Here is a 22,853-nt window from a genome sequence, read left to right on the forward strand (position 1 = left end):
GCCCCAAGAGAGGGTTGCAGTTATGATATGCAAAGAAGAAAAACCACGGCACATCCCAAGCGGTTATAATGTTCCAGTTTATTCCTCGTGATGTCTTTAGATGAAACAATAATCTGTGGCCCAAGGTAACATCTTGGAGCCAGAGTCAAGAGATGACAACAGAAATCCTTTTCAAATGAACATCAGCCCAAATAGACAACAGCCGACACGTGTTTCGTCTGGGTAGACTTTATCAAGGCTATGATGCAGATAAATAGCTCAATATTCCAAAGTACCAGAGACAAATTGATGTCTTATGTTTTGAGAAGGAGGTCGAGTAAGAAGAGGCTAGAGGACCATGGTAAGCCTCAGATGTCTCCAAGCGTTTCTTTCGGCGTGGTATGGACGGCGCTGCAAATTGCAATCGCGGGCCGGTGGCGGACTCCCTCTATTTGAAGCCCAATAGGGAGTGGAAATGGAAAAGGGACTGTAAAGCTAGAGCGTCATAGTAGTAACAGACTTTCTTCTTTGTCCCCAGACTCAGCGCCATCTTCTGCTTTCTCAGGATTGCGATTGCAATTTGCAGCGCCGTCCATACCACGCCGAAAGAAACGCTTGGAGACATCTGAGGCTTACCATGGTCCTCTAGCCTCTTCTTACTCGACCTCCTTCTCAAAACATAAGACATCAATTTGTCTCTGGTACTTTGGAATATTGAGCTATTTATCTGCATCATAGCCTTGATAAAGTCTACCCAGACGAAACACGTGTCGGCTGTTGTCTATTTGGGCTGATGTTCATTTGAAAAGGATTTCTGTTGTCATCTCTTGACTCTGGCTCCAAGATGTTACCTTGGGCCACAGATTATTGTTTCATCTAAAGACATCACGAGGAATAAACTGGAACATTATAACCGCTTGGGATGTGCCGTGGTTTTTCTTCTTTGCACATCACTCCCAGGTAGTTGACACCTGGACAGAAAGTGTAAGTGATGGAGGCTGTGGAGCCAGGGGCCCTCCATGACCAACGGTTCGGCCCCTCTGATGTGATCGAGAGAAAAGAAGAGACCACCTATTTAGTGAATCTCAAGATCATGAGGCAGCCCCTTAGAGTAGTACATGTCAATTGTCCCAAACCACACTTTGAGAGATCTGAGGTCACCATGTTAATGTGATGGATGGAGAGGAGGAGAGTGAACCACTCCCTGACCTCCTGACCTTTGAGGAGAGAGGAGAGATGGGTCGGTGGAAGGAGTGATCCTGTCCATCACCCTAACTCTTGATCAGCAGAGGGACTGCCACTGAGTTTTGGGGCAGTCCCCCTCACTATTCTCCTTATCTTGGGGACTACAAATCTATGAACCCATGAGGTGGACAAAGGTGACAATCTTCCCGTCAAGAGAAAATCTTATAGGTTGTCGGATAAAGTGAGTTTCAGTATCCAGGTGGAGGTTTCTAAGATGCCAGAGATGGGGATCATAGAACCCTCTAGCAACCCCAGGTCCAGTCTGGTGATGCTATTACAAGAATCTGGCCCAGTGGACACCACCCCAGAACTAAGGTTCTGTGAGTATTATAGGGGGCTGAATTTGGTGACCCACATGGATGTCCATCCAATTCCATAGGCAAATGAGTTGATTGATAGGTTTGCCGCTGCCCAGCATTTAAGTACCTTCAACCTCACCTCCGGGCATTGGCAGATTGCCCTCACTGAGAAAGCCAAGGACAAACTATCTTCTGCACTCCAAAGAAGCAGCCCCCAAATGTAATATGGACTGGGGCCTGCCATGTTGCATTTGATGCCCTCAAGTAGACCACGCTCACCGCACCGGTGCTTCGGGCCCCTGACTATTCCTGGGAGTTCATCATTCAGATGGAGACCTTTGAACATGGTCTCAGGGAGATGCTATCACAGCTGAAAGAAGAGGGCCTCAACCAGTTGTTAGCCTCCATCTTCCAGAGGATACTCCCCCAGGAACAGAGGTGGAGTGCTATTGAAAGAGAATCCTTTGCAGTAGTCTGGGCCCTAAAGAAGTTGAGGTCGTATTTGTTTGGCACTCACTTCTGGGTCCAAACGGAACAAGACCCCTCTGGTGGCTGATGTAGATGAGGGGTGAGAATCCAAAAGTGTTGAGGTGGCTCATCTCCTTACAGGGAATTTACTTTAGGGTGGAGCACTGCCCAGGGGGAAACCACTGAAATACAGATGGTCTGTGTAGAATTTTCCACCTTAGTGAGGAGGACTACCTAGAAGCTGGGTAGAACCCCCTCCCCCCAACACTTTCTGCAGGGGGAGACACATGTTAGACCTGACAAGTTGCGCTAGTGGTTACCCAAACCTTTTTGCTTTTTTTCTGGGAGGTTTTGCTGATTCTCTGTGAGTCGCCTACATGCCTAAGCAGCAATTTCCCAATGTAATGTACAGTGTGAAAGTGCATTCGCTCTTCCTACATCTACTAGGAAGTGGCGCTAGCCAATATGTGCACACTTGCACAATGGTGTTTTCATATATACTGAGCCTGGCACAGCTAGCCAATATGCGCACACCTGCACACTGGTGATTTTATAAATAGTGAGCCAGTCACAGCAGGCCTGTATGGGTGCACTTGCACCTTTTCGGTGACCCTAAACTTGTGTCCAGCCTGCCCCTGCAGGTGGGGGCGTGTCCCAGAGCACATGTGTCCAGAGAGTGTAGAATACATGTGTGTTCTCACTACCCATGAGAGCTGCTCTGCCCATAAGTTAACATGGGAGGACATGTATTATTAATCCTGTCTGCAAAAGTGGATTGCAGTGGAGCAGCCTCATGATGTTTACTATTATTGGATTCACAACGACAAGCTCTTTCTCATGGTAATGGTGGTTCTATCAATAATAACCTAGAAATGGCACTTCTAGAAATTGGGCATTTCTATAATCTAAAAACTCAATTTGTGTGTCTTTCAATACAGCTTCATTCCACTGGAAGTGGGGGAGCACATCTGTGCATCCCCCAGCGACAGCTTTAAAACTTAGGTACTTGGAACGACAGACCTCTGCCATTTGAGGACCTGGCTGGATAGATTGCAGGGAGAGACTCTGACACTTGGTCTCTCAGAGCCAGATCATGGCACCACTAAAGATAAAGACCTGTATTCCACAGTGGTTCAAAGGAGACCCCTTTGAACCACCCCCAACTTTAAAGGCACATTTCAGTATAATTACTAGTGCCACACTTGAGCAACTTAGAGATATGATGTGGGTCCGGTACAGCTGGACCGTGTGGTGCACACTGCAAGAGGAATCTGTTGTGCACAGGGGTATTTACTGTCCTTGGAAAGGGTCTGTGCACCCTTCCTGCATTGTGGCTGACCTGGGAGATTGCCTGCTGCTGTGTGGCACTCTGAAGTGTGCTCTCCAAGGGCTTGTTGCCTTGCCCCCCTGTTCTGGCTGGTTGTCTCTGGGGCATAAAAGACCTCCTGAGAAGGACCTACACCATCTACTGGTGTCATCTGGAGAGAAGTGCCCTCCTCCACACCTACATTGTATGCTGGACTCAACCTGCTAGCAGCAGTGTGAGCACAGAATAAGTATTTCCCCTGGAGACTGGAATCGCTGGTGTGGAGCCTTCAAAGTACAGCCCACACTTATGGAGTGTGGCCCTTCATTGTGGGGCCACTGCACAAATCAACTTCTTGTTTGTTGTGAGCACATTCTGCGGGACCCTACGTGATCTGCTTTTGTCGAGTGCATCGCATTTCTCTTGTGTGACACCCAACTGCGTGCTCATTGTTTGCGATGCCTGATTCATAGGTTATGACGCTCGCAGGTAGGGGTGTGTCCGGAGCAGTGCCCTAGTCTACCTCGTGTGGCACTGCTAAACTTGCGTCTTTGTGTGTGAACGGACTGTCTGGTGCGACTCAAATCATCGCACACCAGATGTTGTGCCTCATTCCAAGGATGTACAGAATTGGAGTTTCTTGTGTGTGATCAGATTGTCTGGTGAGACTCAAGTCCTCGCACTTCAGATGTTGTGTCTCATTCCAGGGAGGTACAGCATCAGAGTTCTTCATGTGAATGTCTGAAATTGTCGGGTGTGGCTCAAGTCATTGTGCACCCAACTACTGCCTCATTTCAAGGAGGTACTGCATTGGAACCCTTTTCATGTGTGATCAAACTGTCTGGGGCAACTCAAGTCATCGAGCCCCAGGCGTTGTGTCCTATTCCAGGGATACATGGCATTGAGCACTTTACTTGTGGGATCAGAGTTTGTCTGGTGAACTCAAATAATCGCGCACCAGACATTATGCCTCCTTCCCTGGGGGTACGGACCTGGTCATTCTTCCTGTACAACGGGAATTTTTGGGAAGCTCAAATCATCATGCCCCAGATGTGTGTCCCCTTTCTGGGAGGTGCAGATTTAGTAACTATTTAGGTACTGTAGTGCCTGTCTGGGCACTGCTGTAACTAGCATGTGGTTCCAGCGGCCCTCTGCCTGTGCTTTGCAGACCTCTGAATAAACCTCCCAATTGGTGCCCAAACTTCTATCAGTTAACTGTTGCCCAATCAACCAATATCTCTATCTTCTCCCCACCTTGCCTCTGGGACCCTGAGAAGTGTGACTTCAGCCGCAAGTGGCCTAGTATCCGGGGAAAGGTTGCTTCATCTCCAGCTCTTGGGGGTGGTGGAGTAGCAAGAACTGTTTGGCGAGTGGAGGCTGGTTTGGGGCCCTGGGTACCTGCAAACACAGTGACATTAACCGGCCGGATAGCAGTCCACCATATTAGGGTGTTAGGAGCGAGTGCATGTGAGTGTGTGTATACAAGCCACCTGATATCCTTGGTACCATGTAGTAGTGCAGAATGAACGTAAGGGAGTGATTGCTGGTGATTGATAGAACAACATGGTGGTGTTGCTGTACATGTTATTTCTTGTTGACATTGAGTTCTACTTCTGTGGCGCAGACCACGGAGCTAATTAAACGTGCTGCAAGTCTTAGTATGTACATATTGCTGCTAAAGGTGTGAACCAGGGTGAACCCTGCAACAGTGTGGTATTGAATTGGTGTAATCTCTAGGGTGGGTCTTGTGCTGACAACTTTTGGCACTGCATGAGGGTGCTGGGAGGGAAAGTATTATTTTTCTCACCGGTACATACTGTTTATGGTTTTTAACACAGTTGGGCCTAGTACTGCGAGCAATAATTCTAAATGTGATTTATACCCAGATTTACATGGTAATCATGCTGTGTTAATAATGTGTGTGTTAAAATCAAATCTTATTTACATACACCTCATGTGAAGTCTCTTTTATGATGCTAAGTGTAATTGTTGTGTGGAAGTGCTGTGCCATTGCTTTACACATTGCTCCCATGATAAGCCTGACTGCTCTGTGCCAACCTACCCAAGGGTGAGTGCAGGTTATAAGGTGATTCAATCACCCATCCCTGATGGGAATGGTAGATTCTGCCTGGCTAGGGCCTCGCCTCAGCCAACCAGAACATTTCATCTCCAACAGTGGGCCATTAGACCTTGACACAAAAGGCCATAAACTGCTATGTTGAGAGATCAGTGATAGGGGTAGCTGCAGGATTTGGAGCCATTCTCAGCTGCCACCCAAAGAAACCTACCAGTTACAGACATTTTTGAAAAGTAGACAACCAGGGGGTTCCAGGGTGGTGTGCTTTGTGTGAATCCCAAGAGGTTTTCTTACATGCAGTGCCCTGCAAACCTCAAACTTTACCTGAAATCACACATTTCCCTTGCATTTCTGTGATGGAAATTGCTGGAATTTGCAGAAATCCACAAATTTCCTACCACCCAGCATTGGCCCACTTGTGCCAATAAAAACGCTGCACCACATGTGTAGTTGGGTCTGGTGCTTACAACAGGGACTGGATCAAACTGAGGTCAATATGAGTGGGAAGGCACACCATCCTGGACTCCATTAGTTATCTAGATTTCTTGGTTTCCTTAGGTACTGCCTGTGTTAGAGCCTAAAATCCACAGCTATCCACTTTGCAAAAAACAGGTTAGTTCTGAGTGGAAAAATGTGATGTGGTTTGTTGGGATTTTGGGCAATTCCCTGTCATGGGCACTGGGCCTACCCACACAATTGAGTTACCATTTCTAACAGAAGATTTCATTGAATGCTGGGTGGAAGGAAGTTTGTGGCTCCCCACAGATTCTAGAACTTTCCATTACAGAAATGAAAGAACAATGTTTTTTTTAGTCAATGAATGAGATTTGTAAGTTATTTTGGGTAAAACAATTTGATGAGAACCACACAAGCCACCCCACCCTGGATTTCCCTGAGTGACCAGTTTTTCTTTTTAATGTGCAGGTTTGGTATATTCCCGAGGTGCTGCCTGAGTTAGGGCCCAAAATCCACAGCTATCCACTTTTCAAAAAACAGGTCAGTTTAGAGTGGAAAAATTGTATGTATCCATGTTGCGTTTTGGACCTTTTCCTGTTGTGGGCACTAGTCCTATCCACACAAGTGACATACCATTTTTATCAGAAGACATGTGGGAGCATAGAAAAGTAGAATATTTTTTATTACCCACTGGATTTCGCTACATTTTTGCCTTCCAAATGTAAGCCAGAGTGTAAGCAAAGAAGTCATTTTGAAAAAATATCCCCAATATCATATAGGTATTGGGTACTCACAAATTCAGAGATGTACAGATAACCACTTCTGTTAAACTCCATATCTTACGCTCATGAAACCTACTTTTTTCCTACCTATTTTTCAGTCTACATATTTCCCTATATGAATTGGTCTATACTCAGTACACAATGAAAAACCATTGTACAGTGCAGCTAAGTTGCTGGCTCTGGGTACGTTGGGTTCTTGGAGAACCTAAAAACCCTATATAACTCAAAACCAAAAGGGTCTAGCAAATGTAATGTTACAATGCTCTTTTAAATCAGCCACCTTGACAAAAAGTTACAGATGTAAATATAGTTACAAATTGCTGTTTTATTCTACTCATCTCCAGTATTTATTTATTTCAACAGTTAGCTTCTTTAGCACAACCTTGAAGAATCTACACACATATCCCCTTGCTGAATTCAAATTGTTGTCTACTTTTCAGAAATATATAGATTTCCTGGATCATCCATGGGTTTCAAACTGTTTCCACCAGAAACTGGAAGTATGTTGAAAGCACAAAAAATAGGAAAAATGGGCTACCTCTTTAAAAAAATGCCAAAATGGTGGTAAAGAAATCGTTTTTTCTATTCAGCTAAGCATGTTCTTGAAAGCTGGGAAGATGGTTACTTTAGCAAAGCAAACCATTCATTGATGTCTTTTTTAGGGAAAAAGCAGGCACTTTTATCTGAGCACTTATTTCTTATTTCCACCAGAAAACGCAAAATGCAGCTATATTTTGGCTATTTTCTCGGTCCACTCCAAGAGAATCCATGAACCCCATGTACTTTAGAATCCCCAGGATGTTGCAAAAAAGAGACAGAAATTTGGCATAAATACCTTATACGGACAAAAAGTTGTAGAGACCTAAGCACAAACTACCCCAAATAGCCAGAAAAGGGCTCAGCACTGGGGGAAAAAGGCTCAGCAGTTAACGGGATAACAATACTGCAGGGCAGTGCTTAATTTGTGCTTGTTGTTTCCGGTGCAGAGCACCAACACTTATTTTTGAGGGCTGGCGCTTGTTTTTCTGCCTCAGGCATTTACTGCGTGCAAAAGACACATATGGGAAAGACGGAGAAAGAGAAAAATGAAAAAGCGTCACAATGGGAGAAAGCAGAAAGCTGTAAGAGTGAGCTGAAGGGGCAGGGAGTGGCTTTAAATGAATTGAAGAGGCCCGAGGTGGCTTCAGGATTACGCTGCCTCAGTATTCCGTGTTCCTAGATTTAATTGCAGCAGCCACGTGTTCAAGAGGAGGGCTTTTGGCACGGCACGCTTTTATTTACAAATTAAGCACTGCTGCAGGGTATAGCTGAATCATAACTGATGCTGGAAGCAAGATGACATTCCTGTTTAATGCCTACTGCTAAATCACATCTGTGCTCCGTAAATTGGTTAGTGTCTTTAGAGTTTGCCAAAAAGAGAATATAGGTAAGAAATACCATAATGCTTTTTTGAACTTCTGAATGGTTTTTGGAGAAAAATATTTTCCCACACCTGAGATGAATTGCATTATTTTCATTTTAAATGAGTATATACTTGTTCATGTCCTTTGTATAAGTAGGCAGGAACACCTTCTAGAACCAGTGCACCAGAATATCAAGAACCATACAAATCGAATCTCTAGACTTCAGAGGAAGGGTCTGGATCTGGTGAGAGGGTGGGGCCTTCAGTCATTCATTGTGAAACAAATTGTTGTGGAGCCTCTGAGGGGGCAGAGTCTTGGCGAGAGGGCATTGTTCTTTGCTGAGCACTCTTTAAAATCACTATTAACCTCCCCTCCCCCTAATTAAGCAAACCAAAAGCTTCTGAGGTTGGTGCTATCTGTTTACCTGGGGAGGTTGCAAAGCCCCCAATCGACAGCAGCTGTGTGCAGCCTTCTCTCAGAAACTGGAAATCCACTCTGTGCACTGATTTCCAGCTCACGTTTTCTCCCACCTTGTGATGTTGGCTTGCCAACAGGTGATTGCATGAAGCAAGCCGATATTGTGTAAGGCACAGAGAGGTTGTGTGAGTTGGCAAGTCTGACACTCATTAACCCATGTATGGAGCCTTTTATGTCAGGCAGGTATCAGGACTAAGAAGACTTTTTGGTGACCATGTGCGTAATGAATATCAAAGAAAAATAGGCCCCAAATATAGCTCATCTACTTGCTTCTATTTTTCCATCCACATTTCCTCTTCATAATCCCTACAGTGGATATCTCCTTTTGCAGTACTTATTGAACATTTCGTGAGTACTACACCATCATAAAAGAGATAGGTGGAAGGACTGGTTCAGTGAAATTATTGAACATAAGCAGAATTTGAGCCACAAATATTCTAAAACTCATATTTCTTTCATGAATATGGTTGTATCTTTCAACCTAGTCATGGCATAAATTAAAGATGATATAAATTACTCTTTGTAAAGCCCAACAGTGGGCACAGTCTGAAGGTACTAATGAGTACTGAAACAATATTATTTGCTTATAAGACTGGACTATATGTCAAGAGTTGTTTCAGTGTAGTTCTCATCAGAAATATTCTACTTTGTTATTAGGGCTATCATCCTAACTACTGGTTTCCCAGCAACATGTAAGGTAAGGTATGCATTATTTATGCTCTATTCCACTTCTTCCCTTTATTCTGCAAATAAATGCCATTAGCAAGAATACCTGTCTCTTTGGCACCTCCCAAGAGGGTCCTCCCTCTGCTACTGCTGCTTGATCAGGCAGCGCTATCCCTAAAGGTCATGATAACACATGTGAAAGGTTTATTGTAATGCCATTTACACCGGGCTCCCAGTCAAGAGAACGATGAATCTTCACCAGCACAAAACATGCTTCCCGACACATCTTTGTAATAGAAAGAAATGGCTCCATTGCTCTAGCTGGAACAGAGGTGAAATGGATCCTGAGACATGAGCTGTCAGACTTGAAAATCTTATGCCTACAGCACAAAGAAATTCTTGGGCACAAACAGGAATATCTCACCAGACACTTCTAGCACTCCCAACACCAGAAGTCTATGGCTCACTTCTGCTGGGACAGGAATGCTTCCTGCGTGATTAACAAGGATGTACCCCGCCCTGATTGCCAGACTGTTTATGAAACTGGTACCTGACTTTTATTTTTGCTCTGGTGTAACCCTAATCTAGAATATGTGCAGAGGCCTCAGCCCATCCTTGACAACGTGAGGCACAGCACCTGTCTTGTGACCTGGAGGGATGGACAAGTGTGGACTCATACTAGGCTGTGGACTACTGTCTTTGCCCTTGATACATCACAAAAAATGGTGGTGACTACATACCATATTTTGTGAATGTGTAGTGTGACCAGATACTGTTTCTTGGTGTCAGTGACAGCGTGGTCTACTGGCTTCTCCTATGTAAATTTCTCAGTTTTGAGATGAGGACAGCGTCACCAAACAGTGGAAGTGTATTGCCTGCATTCCTGTGCCTTAAGGGTGGAGACCCAGACACTGAAGTGAGGAGGATGGAGACAAGGTGACATTTAAAAATTCCATGAGGTCTTTATTAGCAAAGAGCTGCTCATTAGTTCTCCATGAGCACTGCACTTTTTAGATAACCAGGTGGAGAATTGGGAGTACGTTTCTGTTCAATGTGTGTAAGCTCCTAGGCAGGGCCTGCACTTCAATCTCTCTTATTACTGTTTCAGGAAGGTGATAGAAGCTGGGTGCAGAGAACCCACACTTCAATGTGCCCATGTTTGGGATACTCGTGCTTGGAGCCAGCCCCAATGCTACCTGCTGAGAGAACCATCAATTTACACAATGGCTGTGTCTGGACACCAGCCTGAAAATTAAAATTTGAGAAGGAACCAAACCATTTCTGACACCTTAGGCAGTGGATCCATATCTCTTTATCTGGAAGATGTGTATAAAAGAGGATGCAAACCACCCCACTCTGTTCCACTTCCAAATTGTTTATCACCAAGGAAGGTCAGCAGTTTATGCTGGAGGAGATGACTGTCTACTAGGAACATAGCAGCCCACCTTCTTGCAGCAAGGGGAAGATTTGTGCCTGTCCCTGCAGAGAGATAAACTAGCCAGTAAGAAAAGCTAGCAAGTTCCCAGTTTAGGGAATGGCCAGAGAGACTTCCAGGGAGCGAAGCTAGGAGTAATCCCTGAGTGGAATGGGTTCCCTTGTATCTTTAAACAGTTGTCATCATAAACCACTTGAGATCTTCTACTGGAGGGAAGCATCAAGTGAGATCAGCAGTCTGCCACAACTGAAAGACAAGTGCTGCCACTGCCAACATCAAACCCCATGCTCTTCATCAATAGTAAGGTGTGCACCTTGATAGGCCGGGAGGCCGCAACTGTCTGTCTTACCTGTGAGGTCAAGATTGGCCCAGACGTCACACCTGCAAAGCCCACATCCCTTCTGCACCTGGGCTAGGGATGCTACAACTGGTAAAGATAGGAGGAGGCCATCATATGGAGAGCTCCTAAAATCTTCACGTTCCTAGTGAGGGTGACACCATGGCCCCAACAGCTTTGAAACGCGCAGGGGCAGGACTGCTATACTCATCTTTCCTGCATCCGACGTGGCTCCAACTGCCAAAACTAGGTAAACTATGGGCAAAGACTGAAAAGTTGGCTGAAGCCTGATGCATGAACTAAGACTTTTTCCAAACCAGTATTCCATAAAGGGAAAAGAGAAGTGAACTGCTGGGTGCATATGTGCCCTGGGGTGGTTGAGTGACTGCACCTGAGCCTAGCCAGCACCATGTTCTCGATTAGACGCCAGGGGTCATGGGCACTGAGGAACTCCATAAGCGGGGGTGGGCACTGAAGAGTGTAGACCTGGGATCACAAACAGATTTTTAATCCTTTAATGCATTTCCCTAATTGTGCGCTTTAGTATTGAGAAACGCTGTGTGAAGAAAAACTTTTACTCACAATACTAGCACTGGGCTGACAAAACTTTATAGCGTCTTTTGGCTGATTGTTGAGTTCTCAGCTCTTGCCTCCCCGGTACCTCCTCGAGAAGCCTGTGACTGCTCTTGTTCGTTACCCTCAGAACCAAGAGTAGAAATAATTGTACTTTGCACCCCAGAACACCAGCAGCAAAAGACCTCAACCACCACATATGGAGCCTGGTAGCCCCTAGCTGTTCTGTATCCCACTCGCCCCCCACCCACTCCCCTCTGAACGGGGTCTGACGGCTTCTCGGAAACAACTGCCCCTTCACACTGCGACGTTGAAGCGTTTTTGGGGCGATCGCCCACACTTTTTATCTTTCTCCCTCCCGTTCCTCTGCAAGCAACTAGATCTTAAAAAGTACTGCAGAGGTCTGTGGCACATGTTTCATTCTCTATTTATATCCTTTTGGTCATAGCGCTTGGAAGCAGAAATGACAGTTGTATGTTGGTGTATGTAGTCGGTAAATAGAACCTGTTACTGCACCTTCAAAAACCAAGCGGAGCGCGGAACACAACCTTTGTTGTTTCAGCCCAATACTATTTGGAACTTCTGTTTCTGCATCCCAATCAAACGTGTTTTTGCAGGGGGTTGGGGTAAAAAAAAGAATGGCTGCAGTTTACTCTTAGTTAATAAAATAAGGTGGGGTAATAGGAAGATGGCATTGCGGGTGGGGGAGAGTGGGGGGGGGGGGCATGAATGGAAATCAGAGACAATTGTTGGAAATAGTCTGTCGTCTGGCACAAGCGCTGAATCAGGGACATGTTGATGCTCACAAGACAGGGCTGATGAAAATCATGACACGAGAAGGAACAATGAATAATTAAACGGTTCGGTTATGAATCACAGCCGAGGGCAGCGAGGCACACTGGGGAACTAAATAGCAGGAGGGAGGCCCCTCAGACCCAAGCAAGATGCGCACCACAATCGCTGACGTGCGCAAGGATGCGCTCCCAGAGCTATTGTCCACGGGCATGTGTCTGAGTGGCACTGAGGAGCGAGCACAAAGAGGTGTAGGACAGTCAGTCTGTTGGTCCGGACAGCAGATACATCGCGAGACTTGTGGGGAATGCGGAAGGAAAAGTGGAGCTCCCGGTGACCGATTGAACCTCAGCCGAGGATATCCGAGGAAGAGGAGCTTTTTAGCCAACCAGCCGTGCGCTGTGACTGGGGTCTCCTGGTCAGGAACTGTCAGCACAGCGTTCATGCTGGCAGCGCAAAGTAGACTCTATGACGTGTTAGAAGAAAGTTAACCTGCTGCTCTACTGCACCGTGCACAGCAGCTTGTTCGTCCACTGACCCCGTGTGCATCTACTGCCGGAGTGTAGGTCACTTTCTGGTGCATATGTGTGTAGAGCAAGTAGCTCCCACCACTCACACCCAAGCCCCTCTCTGCGGCCACCGCGATGGCCAAGCGTGATCCAGCGGTGCACATGTGTGAAAAGCGCCAACGCACACACACATCTATGCATGGATCCACCTCAAGGGTGCAGTGTGAGCTTCTAGGGCACACTTGTATAGAGTCCCCCGTTCCCACCCCAAACATACACATATAAAGCCTCCAGTGCGCAGCCACCTTCGGGTCGCAGCGCTACCCCCTGGTGCATATGTGTAGATCCCCCGACCCAAACACACACAGCTCTGTCCAGCGTCAAGCTCTAGTGCATATGTGTGAAGAGTCCTCCACCACACTCACGGCCCTGTGTGCAGCCACCTCCATGGCGCACTGTCACCCTGGTGCTTGAGAGGCGAGAGCCCATACATTGCCGCATCCACACGCAAGCCCGTGTGTGTAACCACCACCGAAATGCAGGGTCAATATTTGCTGCACCACATTTGTGAAGAGTCTGCCCCCGCAGACATCCACCTAAAAGCACCTGTGTGGAGGAGCACCCCGGAGTTCACGCGTGACCTTGATGTTACACCTGTTTATCTTGCTAGTTATCCACCTATTTAAATTATTTGGACCCGACTGTGGGAAGCATTCTGAAAGACGTGGGAATCTCAATCGTTACAAACTCATTGGTAGGTAGATGTCCGCTGCCAGGGGGTCACCAGTCGATCCCATTCCCATGGTACACATCAGTGAAGCCCCAGCGCCGCACGGCCTCAGAATATCACTGTACACAGACTGTCATCTACCCTGTTTGGAGCTATCTGTGCTTGACCTACATCTAAACCCCCGCAGAGCAGCGCTCAATTAGCTGCTCGCTCGCACACACATTATTTTCGGTGGTATTTCAGAGAGTGTTTGTACTGACAGCCAATTAATCCTCCTCCCCACGGCAGCAAGTTTTATTCTGCGGAGTGTGGGACATGAAACGGCCCAGCCTGCGGCGCCCGTCATCAATATTTCAGTGTGTGGGGGGCGCACCTCCTACGATGGAAGAGGAGTGCCAGGAGCCTTACGCGCCGACTTCTCACAGCCTGTGCGTCCGAACCTGCCCCTCTCCAGGAGCCTGCCTGTAGGGGCAGTGGCGTAACGAAACTGGAAGGGATACCCCTGTACAGAACATGAAGGGCCCACCCAGGCCGGGGCCCTCCCGCCCCCTCCCGACTCACACAGGACAGGAGCTCTGCTGAGTCGGCACCCCGGAGCCCTCTCCCCGAACTGCGGGAGCCTTTGTTACGCCCCTGGGTTGAGGCCAGTACTAGGGTGGGGTGGCTTGGTACGTATTTCGTCACCGGCCGCACTGATCGCTTCCTGTCAAGGAGCACACCTCCACGCGGCTAACGGCACCTTTGAAATCTGATTAACGGGCTCTTAGGAATGCAGCCTCAGAGCTGTGTCTGCCCCCTGCCGGATTCCTCGCCGTTCACTGCATCTTTACACTACGTACACTGCAGTCCTAGGCTGCACTCCTTACACTGCAACCCCCAGACATTATACTGACCCAAAGGAAGTTCTGTTGATGTCCCAACGCACGTGCTGTTCCCACTTGTGTTACAGCCCACACGCCTGACTACACTACAGCTCACCGCCCCTCAACGTAAACGAAAGCCAGGGCATTGCACTGGCTCCACTACTTACACTACAAACCCCGCGTTGCACTTGTTACTTTATGGCACACGGCCCAGGCTGTCCTGTTTAGTAGGATCTATAAAATGACCGTGTTCCATTAACTCTACAAACCTCAAGACGGTCTACCTACACTACAACCCAACAATCGCATCACTTGCTCTTCAGGCCACGCGCTTCTTTGTGCATTAAAATACCAAGATGCACTGCCACACTAGCGCCCACGGGCTATTCTACCCACACTACAACCACAGGATTAGGCTCCTCGGGAGGACCTACGGGGCGATTTTAAGCTGCCTTTGACAGCAGGAGACGGGCGGGCGGGTCCCTTGGCAACCACAATCCGTGTTTCAAAGCACATCTGGTAGTGAGGAACCGACAGGGACGCTTGCCACGCTGACCCAGTCAGGAATGGTCTGTGCATCTCATCTGCGGGCTTGACTGTGATGTGGAAAATCTTTGGAAAGAAGCCCTGATGCAGTCACGAGAAACGTTTGAGTACTTCTGTCTGTACATCTGTCGGTCTAGCTATTCCACTCCCAACTCTCCCTCCATCCCTCCCGTCTTCGTATCTTTCTCTCACTAATTTCTCTCTGTCCCAACTCTGGATTTTCTATGACCTTATGATGTACATATCCCATGATACTAATACACTTCAGATGCGTTCCGTATACCTCTCCAAGTAGTATTGTCATCACGTGAAGGCAGGCCATAAACCCTATTCTGTCTATACGTCGGCCATGTGAAGTGCACCACGACTAATCAAGTGTGGTGTATGGAGCACGGCATCTTATGAAGGGAGCGCGGCATGCTTTTACAAATTTTATCCAGCACATTAAACACGGCCCACGGCCTCTTAACACGGCAGCACACCATGCAACGGAAACACGACGGCGATAAGATTAAAGTCAACTTTCAGTGTGGGTTTGTAAGAACATGTAGCGCTTAGACAGCTCTACTAGTTCATTCCGGAAAGTCAAAGAAAAGAGCGTCCCAGAGCCCCCGCCCTCCCCCACCTCCAAGAAGGTGCTGTTTCGCGTGCTACACGCCCAGTCAGAGCTCTCCCTAAATCCAAGACCTGCTTTCTGCAGCGTGCATGACACGATCCCGTGCTACCCGGCGGGATGTGGTGTCACATGGTGAACACAGACCTTGGTGCTCAAAATTACCCACCTGCGCAGAAACACGTGAAACGATTCTATAGCTGTAGACGTCATTTCCTTTGTAAAGTTCTCTGAATTTGGCAGTATTTGAATACGGAGTGGCAGACTCTGGTTTAAGCCACAGTCAAATAAATGTACCTGCTAGCAAGATGTGCGGTGACTTCACTGCAAAGCTCGGGTCGATGTGACTTGGGTATCAGTTGTGCCCTTCCATTCGACCAAATGCGTAATCGGTTGCAAATGAATTAATCTCTATGAACTTCACTTTCCATAGCCCCAAAAGAAAGTGTAGCTGCCAGAAGCGATGTGCTTCTGAGAGTGCGCCATTCAAGAACCCTCATTCGTTCACCCCCTGTGATAAAGTGTCTGCCTCACAGGAGACGGCGCATCTTGCTTGTTAGGATTATAAACACACCGTCCTCTTACCAAGCCCGCCTTCTTCCGCGCCTGCTGCAGCTCCTGGATAAAACTCTGCAGTTCTTTTCCTTCGATGTACCCATTTCCTGGAACATAAAATGAACTTGATGTCAGAGCCAAACATAACTTTACATAGTGCACACCCACAGCCCTGACACAACTGTCTCGCTGATTTTTGCCCAATGCTTCTAATAAGTTATTTCATTTCATGATCAAATCTATTAAAACGGTATACGTCATTTCCTCTCCATTAGCTTTTTGGAACGCAACAGTCCTTTTTCACACGACCCACCTGGTACATAAATTAGCCTGAAGAGTCAGCACTTTACAATAAATAAAATGCACAACGGTTTTGAATAGACAGAAAACCAAAGTTAGCACCGGCCGGGTAGACAACCTGGCGCGTGCACCTGGTGTTCCACCTGTGTGGGTAAGAGAGAGAGTCTATAATCACCGTCCGTGTCGTAGTGTCTCCAGATGTCCAGGAACTGAGACGCCGAGATCTCGACTCCCTGCAGGTGTGTCTCCGCCATGCTGCTGTGGGGCTGGAGTACGAGGGTTTGAGGCGCTGGGGTCTGTTGTGAGGATGAGGGTGCAGGCTAAAGGCGTCTCCTGTGAGGGAGCTTGGAGGGCTTTGGCTATCTGTCAGGTGAGGGAGTTCTGAATGCCGGTGGTATCTGTGAGGGGAAGCAGCTCAGGATGTGAGTTGGGGCAACCCTCAATGCGGTTGGTGTTTGTGATGGAGGGTTAGTGTCTAGAGGTGTCTGTGAAGGAGCTTGGGTGGCTGGCGGTATCTGCGTGGAGTGGGGGTTCCGGCTGTCCCGGTGTCAGCAGGGCGGCGGGTAGTCCGAGCTGCGCTGGGAGCTGTCCACGGTGCTGACCGAGAATCCACAGTGTCGCCGCTGCTCTCAGCCTCTTGCACCTGCGGTCTATATATGGGAACGTACCATGCGTCCCCGCCCACACGCGGTCACAACCCCGCCCCGCGCGCACCTCCTGTTGGATGCAGCCAGCAGCAGGTGTGCACACACCCTTCTGCTCCTTCTGCACACACCCATTCTGGCTCCATCCGCGCCACCCCTCGTGGCCCGCACGCTGCAGCTGGTGCACACACCCTTCTGCTCCATCCATACACCCCGTGAACTGCAACAGGTGCACACACCGCTTCATCCGCTCCTCCCCCACGTGGCCTGCACGCTGCAGCTAGTGCACAAACACCTTCTGGCTTCACCCGTGCATCCTTTGTGTGTTGAACAGTGAAGCTGGTGCACACACTTCTTCTGACTACACCCGGGCACATCCAATGGATTTAACACTGTAGCAGGTACAGCATTCTGGCTCCACCTACACACCCCTGTGAGCTGTAACAGGTGAACATACACTTCTGGCTCCATCCACGTGACGTACCCCTTTGGGCTGCACACTGGAGTAGATCCACACACCCTTTCTGACTCCGTCCACAATCCCCTACCCCCAGTTGGGTGCAGGTTGCAGCTTGGTGCACACATATCCCTTCTGGTTTCATCCGCTCACTACATGTGGGCTCCACTCTGCACGTACACCATTCAAGCTCCATCCAGGCACCCTCGTGAGCTCCACGCTGCAACAGGTGCAGAACCCTTTCTGTTTCTGTCTACATAGTCCCTCTCCACCCCCACCTGCTGAACAAAGCAGCACACACCCCCCACGGCTCCATCAACACAGCAGGTGCGCTCACTCTCCCCGAGCCCCTCCTGGTCATTATCCCCGAGCCCCGCCTGAGCCTAAAAGAGAGGGTGTCAGCTCTCCCATCTTTACCTGGTCCACATCCAGGCGTTTCTCCGTTTTAACTGCTCACGCACCTCTCACCCCGAATCCTGTTGCGTGTGCTAGTGGATCAAACAGGTTTATGCACAGAAGAGCAAGTCTCGTGACCATTCACACATTTCACCCACTAGCGACACCCCGCCCCCCGAAACTCTGCCGCCTTCAAGGCACCGTCCTCTCTGATCAAGGCCGGAATAATGTGGAGTTCACAACCAAAATCTGCTAAAAATTCCACTTCCAACTGGTTTGTGGAGTGGGGCGAGGGGGTACCCAAGGGTACCCAGTTCGCGACTAAACGCTTCTGGAGTTGTACAAGTACTTGACTTAACGCAACCCCTGGCTCTGTAACTCTCGGAAGGCCCGGAAACACAGGGTGGCAACTGCCTACAGGCCGCAGAGGCCGTAGTTTGAAGTGCACGCAGTCTGTTTATTCACAAAACTAATGTCGAGTCTTGAAGAATATATAGATATTTTTTAAGTTCGTCTCCGGGTTACCACGAAACGCATCGGGGCGCACTAGCAGCATAGCCCGAGACATTTTCTCGCAGAAGCAGGTGAACAGAACGAAATTTTAATAAAAAAAACAGGTTTAAGGTGTTTTCTGAATACATTTTCAGAGAACACCCTAAAACCTGACTTTTCTAAACAGCATATATTAATTTGCTAAGTGCTTCTCTACGCAGTATCCTAGAGCTGGGACGCTCCTACCGTAGCAGCCACGTGCTTTATAAACTTATTACATTATAAATTAATTTCAAGCTTCGCCCACACCACGCCTCACTGATGACGAGGACCCTTATTCTGACCCATGTACAGAAACATGCCTGCATGCAGGACCTAAAATAGCAGTTTGGAAGGAGAAGTCTGGCAGGAGACAACAACATATTTTGCTCTAAATCATATTATCCAATGCAATTAAATGTTACACAAAAGGCAATACCTTGTTTTACTATAGCGCTTTATTTCACACTCCTGTAGTTTGTAAGCGATATACATAGGAAGTGTTACAAGTAACGATGTCATCGTGCACGATTTACCATCATCGGGAGGTTAAAGGCTGACTAGAACTCAACACCAGTGCTTTCAATGGAAATATAGAAGCGCAGGTACTCACTGTCCTAGAGTAACAGCTTGCGACCCAGAAGTGCATGCACTCTCCCCAGTCGTTCTTCCCCAGGAGTGCTGACACTCTCTCATTCACATGAAAGGAGTGTAGGAGCCGAGTACCTGACAGTGCCTGTACAAAGGACTGCCTTGACCAAATCACAACAGTTGTCAGTGGTGAGCGTTAACTCAATGAGTTGTGGATTAGTATGACGTGCCAAAAGCCAATGCTCGCAAAAGATGCACATGTGGCGAAAGGCTGAAGTGATACTCTCAACTAATCTGCTCATTTTAAATAACATCCAGAGGAGCAAACCACATTGGAAACTGAAAACTGTAAAGTGCAGAAGCCAGACATATCTTGAAAGGCGACGACTGCTTTATAGCGCTTCTTCCGGCTTGAATTACCTACTCTGTAGCGCTACCTCTCTCCCCACCACGACGCTGTGGGGTGACCGAGTGAAACCACAGTCTGGTGGCACCCGGGGCATCCGGATGTTATTAATTATGGAGCAAGGAGAGCTGCCCCCGCCAACTTCCGACCCAGGGGTAAGGTAACGCGAACCCCAGCGGTTTATGTCCTAGGGAGGTAGCGGAGTGCACTGCTGTGTCCAGTCCAAACCAGTCCTACGCCGGATGTGATGGTTGGCAAGCACACGCGATGGCATACTTAATTGGTTCTTCTGGCGGAGTGCGTGACATTCTACCTGGTATCGACAGAACGACATCTAAGGTCATAAGATCGCGACTCGATAACAGGCGCGACGCTCTTTCATTCATGGACATCGAGCTCCATTAGTTAACGCAGGCTACTGGGGCCGGGGTCACTCGGCATGGTTATTTATGAGTACATTGTAGGATGATTATAATGTAAAACAAGCTTGGGGTTCTCCCGGTAACCCCTGGAGTGAAGGGGCAGGACAAGTATGTAAGATACACGCGTAGATCTCCTGGGGGGTACATATACACGATTCAAAGTTATTCTAAATGGAAACCAGAGCAATTCAAAAGCCAATCATGAATCACCATGTGCCATACAAGATTGCTGCTCCCTTATGAGGTATAAAGATCAACTAGAATAGTCCCACCAACAACAATCCCCGCTCATGTCTTTCGTAAGCTCTGATTTACTTTTGCACATTATACACATCTTGTGACGATTGCTTAGACTGTATTACCTTCCATGTAACATTTAAAGAAAACAATGAGTACAAAACACAGATGCCTGATACGTTGATCACAATACCCTGTATAATATACAAACATATGTGGAATCAGTCGATGTATACACAGCCCCTGTGAAGAGATATGATTTGATGAAGCTCAGTGTGTTGAGTTCCTACTCGTTCTACAAAAAACGAAGCCTCTACATAACTCACGGGGACCCTTTTAATTTGCCTTTATCCATGAACACCACATAGATACATTTCTGTGTCCATTACTGTACGGACGGTGGGATTCAATGTCACAAGGTCGACGCATTTCAGCTACCTAAATTCCCGACTACGGGCCTCATGAGACAAAAACGAGGACCTTTTTTATATATAATTAACGGAACTCACCACCTATTTATGTGGTATGGGTAACGGGGGAGAGTTGTGCAGAGCATGCAGCCCCGCCAAGTTTCCAAACTCCATGCGTGAAGTGCTTCTCCAGCCCAGTGTTTTTCTTTGAATTCTGGGACTCGTAGTCTTGATTATTCCATTATAAAATAAGACTAAAAGTCTAACAATTAAAAGGAAGAACCCTGAACTGGAGCAGCACATCACTCATGGACCTGGGACACTTGGCAGCAATGAGCATAGGCAGCAAAAACCATCAGTGTTTCATCTCCACATAATGCCTGGGCCTTGGGGTTGTCCACATGATGGGAAAGGAGTGAGCCATAGTTAGAAGATAAGTAAAACGCCTGAAAAAATGCGTTAAAACCATGTGTCCTCCCTCACAAATGTCAATAGTGGTCTCTTAATCCAGGTAATCACCAGGGCATGACCACTAAAACTGTAATAAATAGTGTAAGAAACAAATATCAACACCATAAACTTAGGTCCCTTCCAAATCCAAAAATTAAGCCTATGAGCCACGTCTGGACCAGCAATAATCAAATCAATAGGGAAAATATGTGTTGAAGCATATTGAATATCAGATGTATGTATGAGATGCAAAATGTCTCTTCTACCTCATGAAGATGTATGCAGGAGAGACTGTATTCCCATGTAAATATAGCATGAAGGACTCAACAATTCTCTTTTTGTCCCGGTCTTACGCTTTTTCATAGAAATTAATGGGGACATCGGAAGAATACAGCTTGATTCTGGTCAGTATGTGCTCTCAAAATTTAGGTCTATCTTAATAGTGTTTAACACCTGAAAATATATTGATTCCATTCTCCTTAGTAAAAGGTCTGCATTGCCCTCTCTTTTCTTTCATTTAACATTGCCTATTACAGTCCAATGTGTGTCATTTGAGCTATGACCTTTCTCCATGTAGTGTTCTACAACAGTTGCTCTTTGCAAGTCAGATGTGATCTTTACTGAATAATGCATTTTTAAAAATCTTTTGTGTGATCATCCCTATATATGTTTTCTGGAAAGGACATCTTATAGCATCAACCATATGATAACTGTTACAGTTGGTGAAAGATTTGTCTGTGCATAATTCCGTAAATAGTGATTTCTTTGCTATTATTAGTGAATTCACAAACTGAGCATGAACCACATTTAAAGTGGCCTCTGACCTCTGGAAGATTCCCTAATATCCCATTGGGTTCTTTCACATGGCCATTGGCTCAAATAAGGGACGTTAGGGATTGCCTTAAATTTGTCCTTGCTTGAATGGAAACCCTGGTGCTGGGAGGCCTAATTGTGCTAGGACTGCTGCCCAATTCTCCCTTATGGATTTTTGGATTCCATTGGAAATGCGACTGCATGTCATTATGCATGTGAATTCCCAATCCCCATACCTGGGCCCCAGGAGTGTTTTTCTAGGTGTTAACCAGGCACCTTAGGGACCGTATAAGGCAAAATAACTCTGAATGACATAGGGTGATTCATAATTGACTTTTGGATTGATCTGGTTTCCCTTTAGAACCAATTTGAATCACCTATATTTACCTCCCATGGAGTTCTATGCTTGTATATTGCTTTGTAGCCAGGGCACGTGGGCATGAGTGGCACCACTCAAAAGCAGGTATCATTTTCAGAATGTAAAAGGTGTCTGCCCCCTATTTCATGTGAAGCCATGCTCACCAACTCATCTTTCAAATGCTGCTCTGCAGAAAGGTACACACACTGTTGACCCCGAGGCCTTGGCACAGAAAGTGATGTTGCATGTAGAGGCAAAGGCTCTTTAGAGGGGTCAATGCAGTGGAGATCGGGCCAAACAGGTGAAGCAGTAGCAATATAGGTTTGACAAATGTGTGACTAAAGGGAAGTGCCCCTCCCCACGCTAATGAAATAGGAAAAAACCCTAAAAGAGGTTAATTATCTTTACTGAAAAAAACAGGAATGAGAAGAATATACCTCTACCACAGTTGCATGATACCTTCAACCATTTAGGTATGGATCATGTAGTCCTAATGAAAGCTGGTGATAAAATTGGGAAGATAAAAGCAGCTGAAACATGTAGTCAAACATTCTAATAGATGTATGAAGCATTCATTTCAGTAAGCTTCTGCTGGAGCATTTTGAATGCTTTAATTCGAGGATGATGAATCTTTAGATGCGTGCTGAGGGAGGTAATTAGAGAGTTAGTAAACAATTAATTAACATTCAATTTACACTGTAACCAATGTGGCCACACAAGGAAAACC

At 47.0% G+C, this 22,853-nt stretch overlaps 1 protein-coding gene across 1 annotated transcript in view; it reads right to left on the reverse strand.

Annotated features, from left to right (window-relative positions):
* CALB1 (calbindin 1) overlaps window positions 1-17,040 on the reverse strand; it is a 154,306-nt gene extending 137,266 nt beyond the window's left edge. The window contains exons 1-2 of the mRNA XM_069220451.1: window positions 16,587-17,040; window positions 16,142-16,218 (exon numbers count right to left, since the gene is read on the reverse strand). Coding sequence (XP_069076552.1) covers window positions 16,142-16,218; window positions 16,587-16,665 — 156 coding nt within the window. The 5' untranslated portion in view covers window positions 16,666-17,040. The remainder of the gene's footprint in view (window positions 1-16,141; window positions 16,219-16,586) is intronic.
* Between the last annotated feature and the right edge of the window lie 5,813 nt (window positions 17,041-22,853).

The sequence above is a fragment of the Pleurodeles waltl genome, chromosome 2_2 (assembly GCF_031143425.1).
Source record: "Pleurodeles waltl isolate 20211129_DDA chromosome 2_2, aPleWal1.hap1.20221129, whole genome shotgun sequence".
NCBI lineage: Eukaryota > Metazoa > Chordata > Amphibia > Caudata > Salamandridae > Pleurodeles > Pleurodeles waltl.